General features: G+C 28.2%; 1 protein-coding gene across 1 annotated transcript in view; it reads right to left on the bottom strand.

The window, feature by feature from the left end:
- Positions 1-632: 632 nt before the first annotated feature.
- LOC122512910 overlaps positions 633-17,947 on the bottom strand; it is a 43,147-nt gene continuing 25,832 nt past the window's right edge. The window contains exons 2-5 of the mRNA XM_043629055.1: positions 10,821-11,180; positions 5,057-5,177; positions 3,686-3,858; positions 633-1,153 (exon numbers count right to left, since the gene is read on the bottom strand). Coding sequence (XP_043484990.1) covers positions 1,086-1,153; positions 3,686-3,858; positions 5,057-5,177; positions 10,821-11,180 — 722 coding nt within the window. The 3' untranslated portion in view covers positions 633-1,085. The remainder of the gene's footprint in view (positions 1,154-3,685; positions 3,859-5,056; positions 5,178-10,820; positions 11,181-17,947) is intronic.

The raw sequence follows: 17,947 nt of genomic DNA, 5'->3' as shown, positions 1-17,947 counted from the left end.
TTTTTAATGACAAATTTTGAAATATTTATAATAGTACAATGTTTTTTTTTCATGGTCTTATTGTCTGCATGTCATCGAGAGTAATTTAATATAATATTACAATGAAAAAATTTATTTACAAAAATCACATGAAATCATATGAAATATTTACTCACTAAATTTTTTAATTTATTCCCAAAAAATTGTGCATTTTGAAAAGAAGGAATTTTCTTTTTATTTGCAAAATAAATTTCATGTGCGGACTTATGAAAAATTTTGCAATTATAGGTAATTACACCGTTTAGGCTTAGGCAATAAGCTTAGGCACTTTTGACTGATTATAAATATAATTAGACTTCTGATTTCAATTTATTGCGGTTTGATTTCACTTTTATTTGAAATCACAAGTCTGAGACAATATATATGAAATATTAATTATTTTTATTTATAATAAATAATTAATGAACGAGTAATATTTATTATAAAATTAATGAATAATTAATATTTAATATATAAGTAATGAATAATTAATATATATTATATAATTAATAAATAATTAATATATAATATATAATTAATTTGCAATTAATATACAATTAATATATAATTATAATATATTAGTAATAATTTAATAAAAAGCAAGCTACAAATTAAATAATTTTCTTTTGCGCAAATTGTTATAATTTAAGCATTGTGACATGCACAAGTTGTTTTTTTCTATATTTATATATTTTATAACATTGTTTTTTCTTTCATTTTGCTCGTTTGCTTTTTTTGTAAATAAAAATGCAATAACACTTTAAAACGACAACGTTAATATTACTGACATATTTGATAACAATTTTTTAGAGTTATTCAATAAATTTTTTTTTGTTTATAAAATGGTAGACATTTATAATTTGAATTTCTTTAAAATTTCATCAAATTATTTTAGTTTTTAGTTTAGGAAAATGTTTTACAAAAGTTTATTCAAATTTGAAAGAATTGCTTTGCTATATCTTTTTTTTTTGTAAAGATGGTGCGAAACGTAATTATTGCATTATACAAAATTTTCTTTTTTTTATGGAAAAAAAAAATTAATTTACACTAAGAATTTGTAATTTATGTTATTGTCTCCTGGTGATTAGATAACCAATGACGATTAATAAAAATGACGACCTCAATATGGCAGCGCCTGTAAACAAAGTGATAGAGAAGAAAAAAATTAGTTTTTCCTTTTTTTTGGGGGGGGGGGAAATTGTTTATATTTATTATAAATATTCTGTTTCTTGAAAAAAAATTTTTTTTTTAAATTATAAATATTTTTTATAATTTTAATAAGGGGAAAATTTGGAAATTATTTTTAAAATGCAATAATGAATTTTCGGTTTGTAAATTAATTTTGTTTAATACAAATATTTGAGGCAATGTTAAATCGCCTTGGGAACAAGTGTAGGTATATTTTTTTTATAGTGAAAGAATTGAATTAATGTCATTTTACGGTATTTCAACATTCTTCTTACTAAAGGACAGAGCAGCGAAGGCTAATTTCCCTTGGGTTTCCATTTCGTCATTGTGGTTAATGACCTATGGGAACGTTCTATGTTTCGGGACATGTGAACAAAAAAAAAAAGCTAAGCACAAAATTAAGCAGTACCTTACGTTTATCACTTTATATCAAATATTTTCCGAGAGAAAATCAAAATCAGATTTTTTTTCTCTTTTTTTCCCAAGAAATTACACCGGAGAATACAGATTTTTCATTTTTCTGTCAAAATAAATTTTATAAAAAGAAATAGAAAAAACCTTTTTCAACAATATCAAATTAATTAATTATAATAAATTATATAATTAAATATATATCGAATTATAATAAATAGTTAAATATAAAAATAGTTAATAAATAATTTAGAATTAATAAATAATTGATAACTAACAAATAATTAATAAATATTAATAAATATTAATAAATATTAATAAATAATTAACAAATAATTCATAAATAATGAATAAACAATTAATAAATAATAAACAAAAAATTAACACTATATTAAAAAATAATTGCAGTAGTAAATAATATTATTAAAAATATTTTTTCCACCAATAAAATATTGGTAATATTTATTAACCCTTAACAAAATTCAAATAAGTATTTTACTCTATATTTTCATTTTTCTGCATTGCTGCGATTAAAAATTTACCCCGAAAAAAAATTATTTTATAACATTAATGAGCCTCAGTTTGGCGCAGAATTGCAGCAATTTACTTTGGTAGCGAGTGAGAAATTATTCCTCATAAAAATTTATAGCATAAAAAGAAAGATTGGTCGAGAGAAGAAAAAAAAAAGCGGAAAACAACAATTGAACGTCGTCGTTAAAGTCATTAAATATAATAGCAATAAAAAAGTTTTTACAAAAAAAAAGAAGAATTAAAAACTCATGACGCTTGAAAAATTTATTGTCGTAAAAAAAGAAACAATATCTAATTAAATTTTTGGATATGGAAACAAGACAAGTTTTGCTGCAAAAAAAATATCTGTGTCAGAGCTTTAAAGTAATCGAACATTTCATGTGTATGTGTATATATATATATGATGCATGTATTTAGGGAATATATATATGTATATATAGAAAGAAGGGGGGAAGGGGAGAAACCGCACAACACAAATACACTTGTGCAACGATGAAAGTGGTGTGGCAGGCGCCGGTCGTGCAAGCATACTATGCTTTGACTCCAGAAACATGTTTTACTTTGCGGACATTTTTACGATCTGGTAAACCTACCACTGCTTTATTTTTCAGTGTTCGCTAAATCACGCGGCCAACTGAAATTTTCAAAGAAAATTGCCATTTTTCCCCTTTGGCCCCACTATTCGAAAAAAGGAAACAATAAATGAAAATGTCAATTTGTGATCAATTAAAAACTAATTATTTCCATCGATTTTTTTCTTTAAAAGGTATTTTTTTGCTGCCAGACTAAAAATTACTGTTGAGTAAATAAACATTGTAAACTGTTATCCAATTATTGGAATGCTAAAAATGATTATTTATTGAAAAATTAAACTGCTTATTATTTATTGAAGTATTAAAAATTATTTATTAAAACATTAAAAATTATTTATTGAAACATTAAAAATTATTTATTGAAATAAATACTATTTAATAATTCAAATATGAAAAATGACTACTTAAATATCTAATCAAAAAGGATGAATATTATTATTCAAAAATATTCAAATACTCAAAATTATTTTTTAATTATTATAACATTAGAAATTTATATTTATTAAAACATTAAAAATTATTATTTAGTGGAATATTGAAAATTATTATTTAATGGAATATTAAAAATTATTATTTTGGAATAATTAAAACACTAAAACCTATTAATCAATTTTTCAAACATTAATAATTGTTTATTATTCAAACAGAAATTATCATTTATTACATTAAAAACTATATTATAGATTGGAAAAAAAAACATTTATTTATTAAAAGATTAAAACATTATTAATTATTGATAGTTTAGAAATTACCATGCAATTAAAATATTAAAAATTAGTTTTAAAATATTGAAACATTATGTTATTAAATAATCCTAATTAATTTGGTAACATTTCGAAATCTATTAAAAATTTTAAATTTATTTTCTTTTTTCCTCAAATAATTGGAAGTCAAATTAAAGAAAAATCGCATATTAGGAAAAAAATCCAATTTATATTAATCACCATTGTAAATGTATTCTTGAACGGAAGAATAATTTGCCTCTGGAATGAGGACCTCACATTGTAAAATTATTGGCAGTTGTAATTTATCAATATCTAAAACACCAATTGCTTCAACACTGATTTTACCATCAGTATTATTTTTGTAGTTCACTTTTAGATCCATTATTGGCTCTCTGAAACAAAAAAGAAAAGATTACATTTTTTTTTTTTTTTTTTTTTTTTGATGTGAAGAGAAGCAAAAAAGAAAGAGAAAAAAAAGAACGTTGAGAAATAAAAAAATTTGCGAGAGAGAAAAAAAACACTATAGATATTGTAGGAATGGAAAAGACAAGAATGAAAAATGCATCCAGAGAGAAATTTCTATTTTTATGTAACTTAGGGAAAAAGTTTAAGAGGCTGATTTTTCATGGGACAGTGCATTCAATTTTTACATAGGCGACAACTTTTTCAGCCCCCGCGGACAGAAGTGCCACTATTTCATTTTTATATCATCTTGAGATCATTTTTCTCCATCTATAAAAGGGGAAAATGTTTTTTTCCTTTTCTTTTCTTTTTTTAATTTATTTGAACGATCTTGTCTCGAATGTCAGTTTCTTAATTGAGTTATTAATTATTATATATATAGTAATAGTTTTTAAGTCTTTATAATGAAGTCAATTAAATTTTCCCTGTGGTATTATTAAAGTTATATAATTCCTTTTGATTTACATCTAATAATCGACAGCTTCGATAATTCTGTGTGTAAATAATGAATTCTTAATTGAAGAGGGAAGACTTTTGTTATGAAACTTTGTACCTATATTAAGATAGCAATAAATCGAAAGGATTCATATATTTTATGACTGAATAAATCAGAATTACTGATTTTTTTTTCTTTCTCTCTTTTTGAATTTAATTTAGAGTGAATGGATTTAAAATTATAATTTATAATTTAATTTTACAATTAATAAATCCGTATTGGAATAAAAAAGACGAAAGTCTATTTATAATTCTATTAATTAATTATATTTAAAAAAAAGTGGTTGATTATTGGAATCTTTATTAAAATAGATTTCTTTATATGAATAAATTTATTAATTAATATTAATATTATTAATTATTAATATATTTTTTTCCAGGTAAGTCTGGCATTCGGTTATTTAAGGCGAAGTATCTTTATAAACCGGTGAGTAAAAAACATTAACTAGACAATTTTGAGTTAAATAAATATATTTAATAATAACATATTTATGCGAATAAATCATTTATAAATATATATTTTATAAATTATTTTAAAATTATTTATAAATTATTTTAAACATGTTTCTAAATTGTTTTTAAATTGTTTTTAAATTCATTAATAAGAAAATAAAAGATAAATGGAAAATTTACTTGTCTTGTCTAATGATGATAGTTGGTTTTGGAAACATGTCTTCGGCTCTACAGCTAACTGTGACTTGATTCGTTTCTGGATCAATGCTCGAGTGCGATAATCGCAAAAGTTTCTCCGCAGCTGAAAAATAAAAGAAAAATGTTGTCCCATTAATTTTTGTGGATAATTCGTAAAGTAAAATTTTTCGAACGTAGTAATAATTTATTATACAGGCGAAAAAAGTTCTTTTTATATTTCGTGTGTCTGACAATGACGTATTTGTACTACTTAATTTATTATTATTTTCTAAATTATTAAATTTTACAAATCTTACTTTTACATACACTTTATTTTATTATTTATCTATTTCTTTTATTAATTTCATTTCTTGAAAAAAACTTCACTGAATAGTATTGTATTCAGTGAATTGAAATCAAATTAATAAAATCAATTTTTATGACTTTATCTTCACACCTATCTAAATTACTTATTAGTTCCTAAATCTTTTATTGCTCTACGTCTCTATGCTTCCAATTATGAAATAGTTTTTTTCATTTAATTCAAGTTTCCTATAAAAAGTATTAATTGCTTTGAAATATAATTAATAAAACAAAAGTGTCTGACTATAGCCGAATTAAACTACTTAAATGACTATTTTTATACTCTTTAAATTGAATTCGTATAAAATTTCCATATTTCTCTCAAATTCGTATACAAATTGTCTTTAGTATTATTTTTTAAATAGAAATATTCCTAAAAAATATTATCTGAGAATACTGTACTTATACTACTTAAATTATAATTTTACAACTATTCGAATTTTCAATTTTCTTAGACTTCTAATTTTTTTGTAAAACTTTTCAAATTTTGCATCAAAAGTGTATTCATTAAATAAAAATTTAATAAAAAAATGACGTCTGACTACAACCACCTTCTACTACTTAAACTATTATTTTTCTACTCTTGGAAGTTTCATTTGTCTAGTATTTTAATTTTTCTAAAAAAAAAACAAATTAAATTTTGCTTAAAAAATATTCACTACTCAAAAATTTAATAAAAAAACACTAGCGTCTGACTATAACCGTCGTATACTACTTAAATTAATATTTTTCCACTTTCAGAATTTTCTTCTTTCCTTGTCCTTTAATTTTTTTTTTTGTAATCTTTTTCAACTTTTGCTTCAAAAGTAAATTTATTAAATAACAATCTAATGAAAAAAAATTACGTCTGACTATAACCGACTTGTACTACTTAAACTATTATTTTTCTACTTTTGTAAGTTCCATTTGACTAGTATTTTAATTTTTCTAAAAAAACAAATTAATTTTTGCTTATAAAATATTTTCTGCATAAAATTTTTATAAAAAAACACTAGCGTCTGACTATAACCGTCGTATACTACTTAAATTAATATTTTTCTACTTTCAGAATTTCCATTTTTGCTTGTCCATTAATTTTTTTGTCATACTTTTCAACTTTTGCACCAAAAGTAAATTCATTAAATAAAAATCTAATAAAACCAATTACGTCTGACTATAACCGACTTGTACTACTTAAACTATTATTTTTCTACTTTTGTAAGTTCCATTTGACTAGTATTTTAATTTTTCTAAAAAAAACAAATTAATTTTTGCTTAAAAAATATTCTCTGCATAAAATTTTAAAAAAACACTAGCGTCTGACTATAACCGTCTTATACTACTTAAATTAATATTTTTCTACTTTCAAAATTTCCATTTTTCCTTGTCCTTTATTTTTTTGTAAAACTTTTCAATTTTTGCTTCAAAAGTATATTTATGAAATAAAAATCTAATAAAAAACAATTACGTCTGATTATAACAGACTTGTACTACTTAAATTATTATTTTTTTACTTTTGGAATTTTTATGTGGCAAGTATTTTAATTTTTCTAAAAAATCATCCCAAACTTTGCTTCAAAAGTGTTCTCTACATAAAAATCTTCTAAAAATACAGCTACGTCTGACTATAATAGACTTATACTACTTAAATTATTATTATTTTTATTCATTTCGAATTTTTATTTTTTGTTGTCTTTTTAATTTGTTTTGTAAAATTTTTCAAATTTTGCATCAAAAGTGTAGTCATTTAATAAAAATCCAATTAGTCCATTAGGTTAAAAGTTTCGTTTAAGAAAATAACAGTAAAAAATAATTCTAAACCAAGAAAATTTAAACGTTTGACTATAATGCCCCTATTCTACTTAAATTATTATCCTGCAAATTACATAAATATTTACTTGTTTTATTATTTTCCCTAATATATTTACCAAAAGGGATTGCCCTTTCAGTAAAAGTTTTTCGTGAATGAATATAATCGTAAAAAAATGATTCAAAACAATAAATCTCGTGCGTCTGACAATAACGTACCTACACTACTTAAATTGAGTAGACTGTTTCGACTGAAATATTAGTTCAGGTAAAAAACCAAGCATGTCTGACAGTGACGTATCTTCACTACTTAAATTGACTTTCTACGGAAATGTTCCTTCGGGTAAAAAAAATCAATCGTGTCTGACCGCAACGTACCTTCTTTACTTAGGAATCATATATAGTTATATATGATTTCCATTAGCATGATATCACTATATCAACTAACCAGGAAAAAAAATTTATTTCAAACAAGTTTACCATCTTTTTTTATTTTTTTCTCACAAAAGAAAAAAAAATTGTTTGAATTTTTTTTCTTTCCTTTCCCTTACGATAAAGAAAAGGGAGAGAATTCTTATTTTTATTTTACTGAAACTTGAGTCAAAAGAGATTTTTTTGAATTTCGAAATGATGTAATAGTGACATTAAAGGAAAGCTGTAGGCGACAGATGTGGGCATTCACTTTACTCGGTGATATTTTGCATCCGTCAATCAATCTTGTTGGGAACATATACATTTATACCACGAGTATGAGGCGAGATGAATGTCCTACTACTGGTGGACGAAACCACGGAGAGTCCTGTCGTGTATGCCTCTATAGAGAATATATACGAGCTTTGAACTTCCGTCTGTGTATGCATTTTGCCACAAAGTTTACGAAGAACAAATACAACATCATAAATGACTCGTTACACTCTAATGTCAATTTCCTTACTTTAGAAATTTCATTAATTACCTTTTTTCACTCATTTATGAATAGTATCTAAAATTAGTAAAAAAAAAAAATAACAAAAGAGATAATATGAAAATTGAGTAAAACTTTAATTGAAATTAAATTAGAAATTCAGTACAATTAGAAAAATATGAAAATAGAAAATATCAATTTGTACTCTGACTGTTACTGACTTTTACAAACTCGCTTAATTCGTCCGACTCACATCGACTTATTCCTATATTTCTATCAAAATTTACACTTTAGAAATACATTGTCTGACACCAAATTGACTTTTACTACTGATACCAAAGCTTTAAAATTTCCCAGCTTATGGGAAAACTAATTTTTATATCTGGGAATTAAAAAAACTAATATTAAACTTTGACAACTGTTAGTTAAATTAAAAAAATTTTAACCTCTGAATGATGTGACTACATTCTAATACTATAAAAATTACTTCGTCTGGGCATAAATTAACTTTTACTACTTAGAAAAAAGTTTCGAAATTTCTTACGTCCTACAAAAACTAATTTTCACTACCATCAAAAAAAGCTAATGTTGAACTGAAAAAAATTAATTCAATATTACCTTTCTCATACTGACACTAACTAGGTACTAATTGACCTTTAAAAAATTTTCGTTTACTACTAAAATTAAAATTAAAAATAAAATTACTTTTGCAATATACAAATACTTTTTATTTTACTACTCCAAGTTAGACTGAAACTAAATTTTACTAGTAATTCTACAATTATAAAAATTCTTTACTTTTTAAACTAACATACTTTGACTATTGTTTTTAATGTTAAATAAATTTAGAACGTCTGATGTTAAAAAAATTTTAAAAATGCCACGTCAAAATTTCAATTATCTTTAAAAATAATAAAATTCTTCTCCAAAATAAAATTATTTTCAAAAATTTTAATAAAATTATTGACAAAATTTCAATTATTTTCAAAAATTTTCGTCAATTCAATCATTTTCAATATCTACTATTTTATAATAAAATTTTTCAAGGGAAGAAAAAATTAAATTCTTTAAAAATTTATTGATAAAATTCTTTATGATGATTTAATTTTGAAAAACATGTATTTATTCAATAAATTATTTATTTTTGTATTTAAATAATTGAATTCTCGTAGAATTTTCTAATAAAAATTGATTTAAAATTGAATTTCATTTAAAATTCTACATAATAATTGAATATTAAAACCATTATAACATGAATTTTAAAAAATAATTGAATTTTGAATATTTTTGAAAATAATTACATTTTTCGAAGAATTTACTTAAAATTGTATAAAAAATAATTGAAATCCTGTGAAGAATTTTATTATTTATAAAAGTAATTGACTTCTTACAATGCATTTTATTACATTTTTTTAAAAATTTAATTGAATTAATTTAAGAAATTTTATTGAAATTGTAGATTTTGAAAATATTTGAATTTCAGCGAAGAATTTCATTATTTGTGAAATGTAATTGAATTCTTGTAAAAATTTTTGACAATAATTACATTTTTCGAGGAATTTATTTTAAATTGTATTAAAAATAATTGCAATCCTATGGAAAATTTTATTATTCATGAAAATAATTGAATCTTTAAAACGAATTTTATTTTATTTTTTATTTTAATAATATTTTCACATTTCTATTATGATTAGAGTCTAATAAATAAATTTTGCAACTGTTGTTTAAAATTATATCCACTTAAATCGGCTGACTAATATTGACATATACTACTACTCAACATTTACGTGTTGAAATCAGTTTGTCTGACCCATAATGGACTATTACTACTAATATCCAAAATTACGCTTTTAAAATACTTCGTCTGACCAAAATTTGACTTTTACCACTTACAAAAAAAGTGACTTACAAACAGATTTAAAAGTCCGAATAAAATTTGTTTCTACAACTGTTGGAAATATTAAAAATATTTTGTCCGAAGGAATTAAACTTTGACTACTGCTATTAACATTCGAAGAATTTAAAACGTCTGACCGACATTGACTTCTACTACTTATAGAAAAATTTGTACATTTTAAATACTTTGCTTGACTTTATACTGACTATTATAACTAATATCAAATTTACTGCGCATGAACAAAAACTACTAATTACCTAAATTTCCGTCTTTGAAGTCTGACAGAAATTTTCTTTTGCTACTGTTACAAAAAATTACAAGACTTTCTAGAGTCTGACTCTAACTGTATTTACCTACTAATTCAAAAACTTTTTTTACAAATGAGAATTATACTGTTTGACTGCAAATTTTTTCTGTATCATTTACAATTAGTAGAAAAACGAAAAGTTATAATGTCTGACTGATAATGTTGACTTATACTACTGATTAGAAAATTTATATCTTGGAAACAGCTTGTCTGACCCATAATGGACTTTTACTACTAATATCCTAAAACCCCCTTTTATATTTCTATTGCTTTTGAAAATTTGTAAAAATTCAAATATAAATATCAGTAAAAAAATAATACATTTTAAATTTATCTGTTAAATTTTATCTGTTTTGTTCTAAAGACTTTTTTCAGTGAAATAATTTTCAAATATTTTAAGTGAGTGAAATTATAATTTTTCACTTAAAATTTGCAATTTAGAATACACGTTAGTATAATAATATACAGTTGAGAATATCATTTTCCTTGAGTGACACAGGATACTCACAGTAAACCAGCATTTTCCTGCTTGCATCAGCCTCATCGTATTGCGTAGAGATGACACATCTCACGTTACCGGAAAGCTCATGTCCCGGACGAACTAACTTGACAGCACGATACATTGTATCTGGGTCGCTGCTCGCCTTATATGATTCGTCAATATATTTTTGAAATTCATCTGAGCCCATTGGCATGTTCCCATGTATCCATTGATACAATAAATCTTGATTAACAAACCATTTAATTACGAGGCCTGTTTTTGGTGAATTACCCATATTGTAGACACAATCAAGAACAACATGCTGATCAGTTCCAGCTTTCACCACTTTTGGTATATTTACTGTCGTTATATTTATCGCCTCGATATCTGTCAACAAAAAAAGGAAACAAATTTTATTCTAGATATAGTAAAATTTCAACTTTTGGTTTTATTATATTCTATTATATTATTATTTATAAAAATAAATTATATTTATTTACATGAAGTATGTAATTTTTTCGATAAATTAAAATTACAATTCGGTTTTTTTTTTTAGTCGTCTGAACATAGTCAGGGTTGGACCTTAGTTAAGGTTGGACTCCCTTAAATTTGACAACCAGTTTATAAATAAATATATAAATAATTTAAAAAAAGTTGTAAACCAAGTTCAAAGGGTGGTCCAACCCTGACTATGTTCCCCTATTTAACGAAAAAAATCTACACTTTTACGCATTTAGGATCAAAATTTTCTTTATGAGAATTTTTCACTAATAAATTTTTATCCCCCCAGCTGATTTTGATCCTGAGGGATAAAAATAATTGTCAAGTAAAATTTATTGTAGGCTCAAAATTTGATCCTTTCACGTCAGTGTTAATTGACAGAGAAAAAGATGTTTTATCAATATAAAAGATACAAGAGAATAAAGTGACATCGATATTATATAAACATAGTATATGTATATTGTAAAAAAGTATAACAAAAATCCACGATCTTTTCAGTTTTCAAAAGCAATAAACCTAGTAATGGCATAGAATAAACCTTAACGGTTATCGATTTCCGTTAGGTTTCCTAGTTTTTAGTATCCATTGCATTCGATTCAATCAGAAATTTATATCCGTGTTATATTCTATCGGATTGGCAGCAAAAAAAAAAATCTGCACATGACTGTTATGTATTGTTCAACAATTTTTTCCTTTATTTTCCTTTTTTTTCACAACACGAGTGCATAAACAATTTCTTTTAACTTTTATCGATTAATTTACTGCTCCATATACCTAATTTTGACTAAAAAAAAGTGTTATCACAGTAATAAAGATAAACGTACAACAGCAACTAAAAAAAAAAAATTGCATAATCTATTTTGATGTGTACTGTAAATTTTTTTTTACTTCACATTTTAAATATTGACCATACAGAATAAAGAGAAACTGAAAAAATTTTTTTTTGACGGTATTTGTTTTGAATTTTTCTATAAAAAATTGTTAGTAATAAATTTCTGTTAAAATTTTTTTAAATGCTAGAAGTTTAAAAAAAATTTTTTTCGAAAAGTCTGATTGAAAATGTCTTTTACTGCTGAAATGGAATTTACGAAAATTTAAAGGTCTGACTGAAACTGCTTTTTCCGGAAATAAATTATTGTCTGACTATAAATCACTTCTTCTGCTTCAACTACGCAAACAAAGTCATTGAGATTACAAAAATTTAGAACTGTTTTTCACTAGTAATAACAAAGTTTTAACATTTTTCACATATTAAAAATCTAGTTTTTTAAAAACAAATTTTGATCGACAAAATAAAATATTAAACTTTGGTAACAGTTAGTCAAAGTACAAAAACTCGGAAAGTCTGACTAATACTGACTTGTACTACTAATATCAAAAATTACACTTTTTAAAAACTTTGCCTGGCCCCGAATTTTGCTCCTACTACTAAGTTTTAACTATTTTTAATAATTATTTTTAATTTGGTATAATCTTCTAAGGATTATTTTATTATTTCACTTGATTTTTTAGTATTTTAAAATTTTCGAATCTCATTTCGTTTTGTTGTAAATTTTTGTGAATTTCTACCCAAAAATAAACAGAAACAAAAAAAAGCTTTTTGTTATTTTTTCGATATTTTTTATACACTAAATTAATATTAAATAATATTTTTAGTAACTCTTTCTGAAATTTGAATGTAATTTCAGTTCAATTTTTTCCCCGTTTAAATCGAAAGATTATTTTTATATTTTAATCGAAAATGATAATAGAGGGGAAATTGGAGAAAATACTTCCGCAGTGATAGACATTTTATCATTTTCTAAATTTGAATCTCTTAGGTTATCGCGTTGCATATCATAGTTTGAGTATTTAATAGCTTAATTCTGTATTGATCGGTCGACAAGTTAACCAGACCATATTGTGATCATGATCGTGTGTCGTATTATGATGGGGCGTGGGACCGACTTGCACGCCAAGCATCATAAAACCCTGTGTTTCTCTGTTATTAAGGAAAGCATAAAAGTTCTGCATGCAAAGTCACTCGCACTTGAATTTATACTTTTCAGATATTAACAGTAATACTTCACTATTTTCTTTTTTCTTTTCCTTCTTTTTTTTTTTATTTTTATTTCACCGATAACGTCTCGAAGGATATCAACCGTGAAACTTGTATAGGTTGTGACTTTATTATACTTTGGTGAGTTTAAAATTACTTTATTATACTTTTAGTGGCTTTTGAAAATTTACACATTTATTTCTACGTTGTACTTTCTTTTCATAACTATTTAAGGACTTCAAATAAATATTTTTTAAAAATAATTTTAATAATTAAATTATTCAAAAATAATTACAAATTTACAAAACTAATAAATCCGTTGAAAATTTATACCCTCACTATCTGACATGACGCCCCAAGACTAATAAATTTTCTACGTCATCTGGGATTATTATTCTTGTTAATTTCGTGACCCCTAACTCAACTCTCTGAGGCGAGTCAGCATTAAATTTTCATCGCTAACTGAGCTTCTTACATAACCCAGAAATTTCAGTTTACATACACACACACACATGAAACATAGTTTCCATTGAAAATTTTTTCTTTTGATGAAAAATTAATTTACCAATCTTTTTCGCGCTCTCTTAAAATAGAATATCGAACACTTGGAGAGTAAACTTTTTTTTCCCCACTCCACGTGTAATACATTCTTCTAAAAATCTATATACACAGAGATGAAAAAATAGAGTAAAAAAAATTTTTTTTCTCAAAAATAGAGTATAAAATTTAAAGAAAGGAAAAAAAAATTATTTATTTAGCTCAAGAGTACCGTGATTGGAATCGATATGAGTTTTAGTTGGTCGATATATATGTATATAGATACATCAATTCCCTTCCAACGATAAATAATTGATCCAGCAGCAGGTGGTACTCTACGTTCGTTATTACACTTGGTATTACAGAACGTGGTGCTGCAGGTAAAGCCTCTTCTTATATTCAGAGTCATGCATCACACCCCCTCGTTGATCGAATTGAAAATACAGCGTTGAAAATACTCTATATATATTATCCAGAATTGATTAAGTGTAGAATATCTTGTATAAAATCCGAGGAATTATTGGACACGTGTCGTGACATAATATTTATGCCTCATGACTAATTCCTGGCGTAAAGTTTATATATAAGTCGAAAGTACAATAAAGAATTATCTCAATGTGTCGAAATTTCAACAAATATCAAGGAAAAGTGAGAAAAAGAAAAGGGAGAGATTTATTCATATCGAAATTGTCCCTAATAACAGAAAGTGGGTCAATACTAATAGTGAAATTATTATTATTATTATTATCATTACCTTTTTTTTTTTTTTTTTTTTGCTTAGGGAATTTTGGGAAATCTGTTTACAGATACCTTGGATTCCGCACTCCAAGGTTATGTGGGGTTGGTAAAATAAAAAAAAGGGAATTTAAAAAAAAGGATAAATAAATAAATGTTATAATAAATTTAATAAACTGGCGACCTACTACCAGCCCGACCCACTAAAACCCGTAACCCTTCTTTTGGAGCCCTTTACCCTCCCTCGGAACTGTCGTAAGACTTTAGCCTTCGAGGGAGGCGCTCCAACTCTATCGCTGCTGCGACTTTGTTCTGTGTCTGCGGTTCTCCTGCGTCAATAGTTAAAAAATTTAAAACTATTTCAATATAAAAGCGGAATTAACAGCACAACAACAATAAAAAACAAAAATTTTAAGAAGTTTAAAAAGTCAAAAGATAAAATTATAAACGGATATATAAAAAAAAATAAAAATAAACGCGTATAAAATATTGAAAACATAAAATTGTACAAAGATGAATAAAAAAAACAAAACAAATTAAAAAAAATGTATAGGGACAAATAAATCACAAAATAAATTAATAAAAAACAAACAAACAAATTAAAAGCTGTTTAAATTACGCTTTTTGGCGGCCGTCGAGATCCTTCCTCGACATAACCGAGATTATGAAGTTCTCGACTTGCCGCCAATTCTCCTCTGACTGGGTCATCAGCGATACCATGTTCTCCGGTGTAACTTGACTGTTTACACCTTCGAACATGGCCCGCCTCTCCAAGTCCCATTTCTTGCATGAGAAGAGGGTGTGCTCCGCGTTGTCCTCAGGGAACTGGCAATATGCACACACCTCGTTCTCGCGTAATTTAAAGCGACACAGGTACGAGTTAAAACACCCGTGACCTGTGAACGCCTGAGTCAAGTAATAGGAAACCTGACCGTGTTTCCTATTTATCCAGGTGGCGAGTGTCGGGATAAGGCGATAAGTCCATCGACCTTTTTCCTCACCATCCCATCTTTCTTGCCATCTTTCTATGAGCCTGTGCCTCGCTTCTTTGCGGATCAGGCCCTTGCTTGGTCTTAATTCCTCATCCCAGGAACTGCTTTCTTTAGAAAAGAGAAACATTTCTTCCCTTTCCCTCGCCAAAAGATCTGCTGGCGGGACACTTGCAAGGACCTGCACAGCACTCGTAGATACCGTCTTATATGCAGAGATGATACGCGTTGTTATCGATCTCTGCGCAGACAGTATCTTTTCACAGATGGTCACACATCTTTTACTCCTCAGGGATAAGGCCCACGCTGGTGCTGCATAGAGCATTTTAGCGTGGGCGACACTCGCCACCAGTCTTCTTTTTTGTTCACGGGGTCCGCCAACATTTGGCATTAGCCGTGAAAGATTAGCCGCACACTCGATCGCCTTATTTGACGCCGTAGCCATGTGGTGGTGGAAGTTTAACCTTCCATCTAACTCCACACCAAGATATTTAATTTGCTTACTCCACTTGACCTCAAATCCGTCTATCACGATTCGTGGGAGCTCATGACCACGTCTGTCTGTGACCAGCAGTGCCTCGGTCTTTTCCAGGGCCATTTCAAGACCTCTGGTATCCAGCCAGCTTTTAGCTAGTCGCAGACATTCGTTCACCAATGTCCTAAGAGCCTCCTCACTTTCGGCAGTGCACACGAATAATGCGTCGTCCGCAAAGCCGATGATCACCGCACCTTCGGGCAGATCCATTCGCAGAAAATCATCGTAAGATACATTCCATACAAATGGACCCACCCTTGAGCCTTGAGGAGCCCCACGCTGCATCTCTTCCTTGAGAGTGCAGGTGTCTCCCTCATATATAACCCACCTGTCGCTAAGATAATTATCCATTATCCGCAACAAGTAGGGCGGCATGTTTTTCTTTTCCATCGACTCGATGAGATCTTTCCATCTTGCGGAATTAAACGCGTTACGTATGTCAATTGCTACCAACGCGCAGAAGCTCTTCTTTTTCCCAGGTCCCAATTTGTTTTTTCCTGCTTTGGCTATGTCCACAACTGCCTGGATGGCATCAACTGTGGACTTGCCTTTACGGAAACCAAATTGGTGATCGGACAGACGATTCTCTTCGGTCAAGTGGCCTTGCATTCTCTGCAGAACCATATCCTCTAGAAGTTTACCCATCGTATCTAGCAGGCATATAGGCCTGTACGATGAAACCTTATCTAGAGGTTTTTCACCTTTCCTTAGGAGGACTAACCTCTGTCGCTTCCAGTCGCGGAAGAACTCTCCTCTCTCAAGGCAAAGATTGAAGCATCGAAGCAGAATCTGGGGTAAAGTGTCGATTACCAACTTTAGGATCTCGTTACTTATCCCATCGATTCCAGGCGCCTTGCCTGTTTTCAATCTTTTGCCTGCTTTTTGCAGTTCACTAAGTGTGAAGAGTTCTTCCTCTTCGACTTTGCAAAAACTCCATACCCTTCTAAGGTATGGCTCCGCAGGAGGAAACAAAGAACTTATTATCTTTCTGACCCAATCGGGATTGTCCAGGCCGGGGGTCTTTTGCCTCGTCACTAATTTCTTAGTTACGATTTTAAAAGCCAGACCCCATGGGTCCTTATCGACTTCCTCGATTAGGTCCTTCCAGCTACGGCGTCGCGACTTGCGGATCTCTTTCTTGAGGTCCTTTTTCGCCTCCTTGAAAGCCTCTTTCAGCAAGGGATCTCCCTTAGATCGGGTATATGTCCTTCTTGCTTTGAGGCATTCCTTTCTCAAGGAGGCTAGCTCCTCTGACCACCAGTGCAAGGATTTTTTCCTTGGAAAGGCGCCTTTGCGTGGCATTGACGCATTGCAAGCGGTGACTATCATGTTCCTCACCGCTCGCACCTCCCCATCCAGACTGCTCGGCCTCTTCACCCAGCCCAAGTCCTCAATTAAAAGGGCTTCTCTTAGGGACCGGCCGAACTTTTCCTTGTCGAGTCTCTTCATATTCCACGAGGAGGTTTTGCGACTAGGAGCATCCTGTCTTTTTCCTCCTCGTGTGTCTCCCATAGAGACTGAGAACTCAATGTACTGGTGGTCACTTGCTGTATATTCCTCAGAGACCCGCCAGTCGCTTATGCGGCTAAATAGTTTAGACGATGCGATTGTTAGATCTATAATTGATCCGATCGCACCTCGTCTAAAAGTCCATGTATTGCCTCGGTTTACTGCCAATAAGTCGTTTCTGGAGATCATTTCTCCAATACGAATTCCTCTCTTGTCGAGTCTCGTCTCACCCCACTCTGGCGACTTTGCGTTAAAATCACCAGTGATGATGACATCCAGCCTGGATTCTGTGAGGCTCGATTCTAGGTCT

Source organism: Leptopilina heterotoma, unplaced genomic scaffold (assembly GCF_015476425.1).
Source record: "Leptopilina heterotoma isolate Lh14 unplaced genomic scaffold, ASM1547642v1 Lhet_13, whole genome shotgun sequence".
NCBI lineage: Eukaryota > Metazoa > Arthropoda > Insecta > Hymenoptera > Figitidae > Leptopilina > Leptopilina heterotoma.
This window is presented reverse-complemented; position numbering and strand designations above follow the sequence as displayed.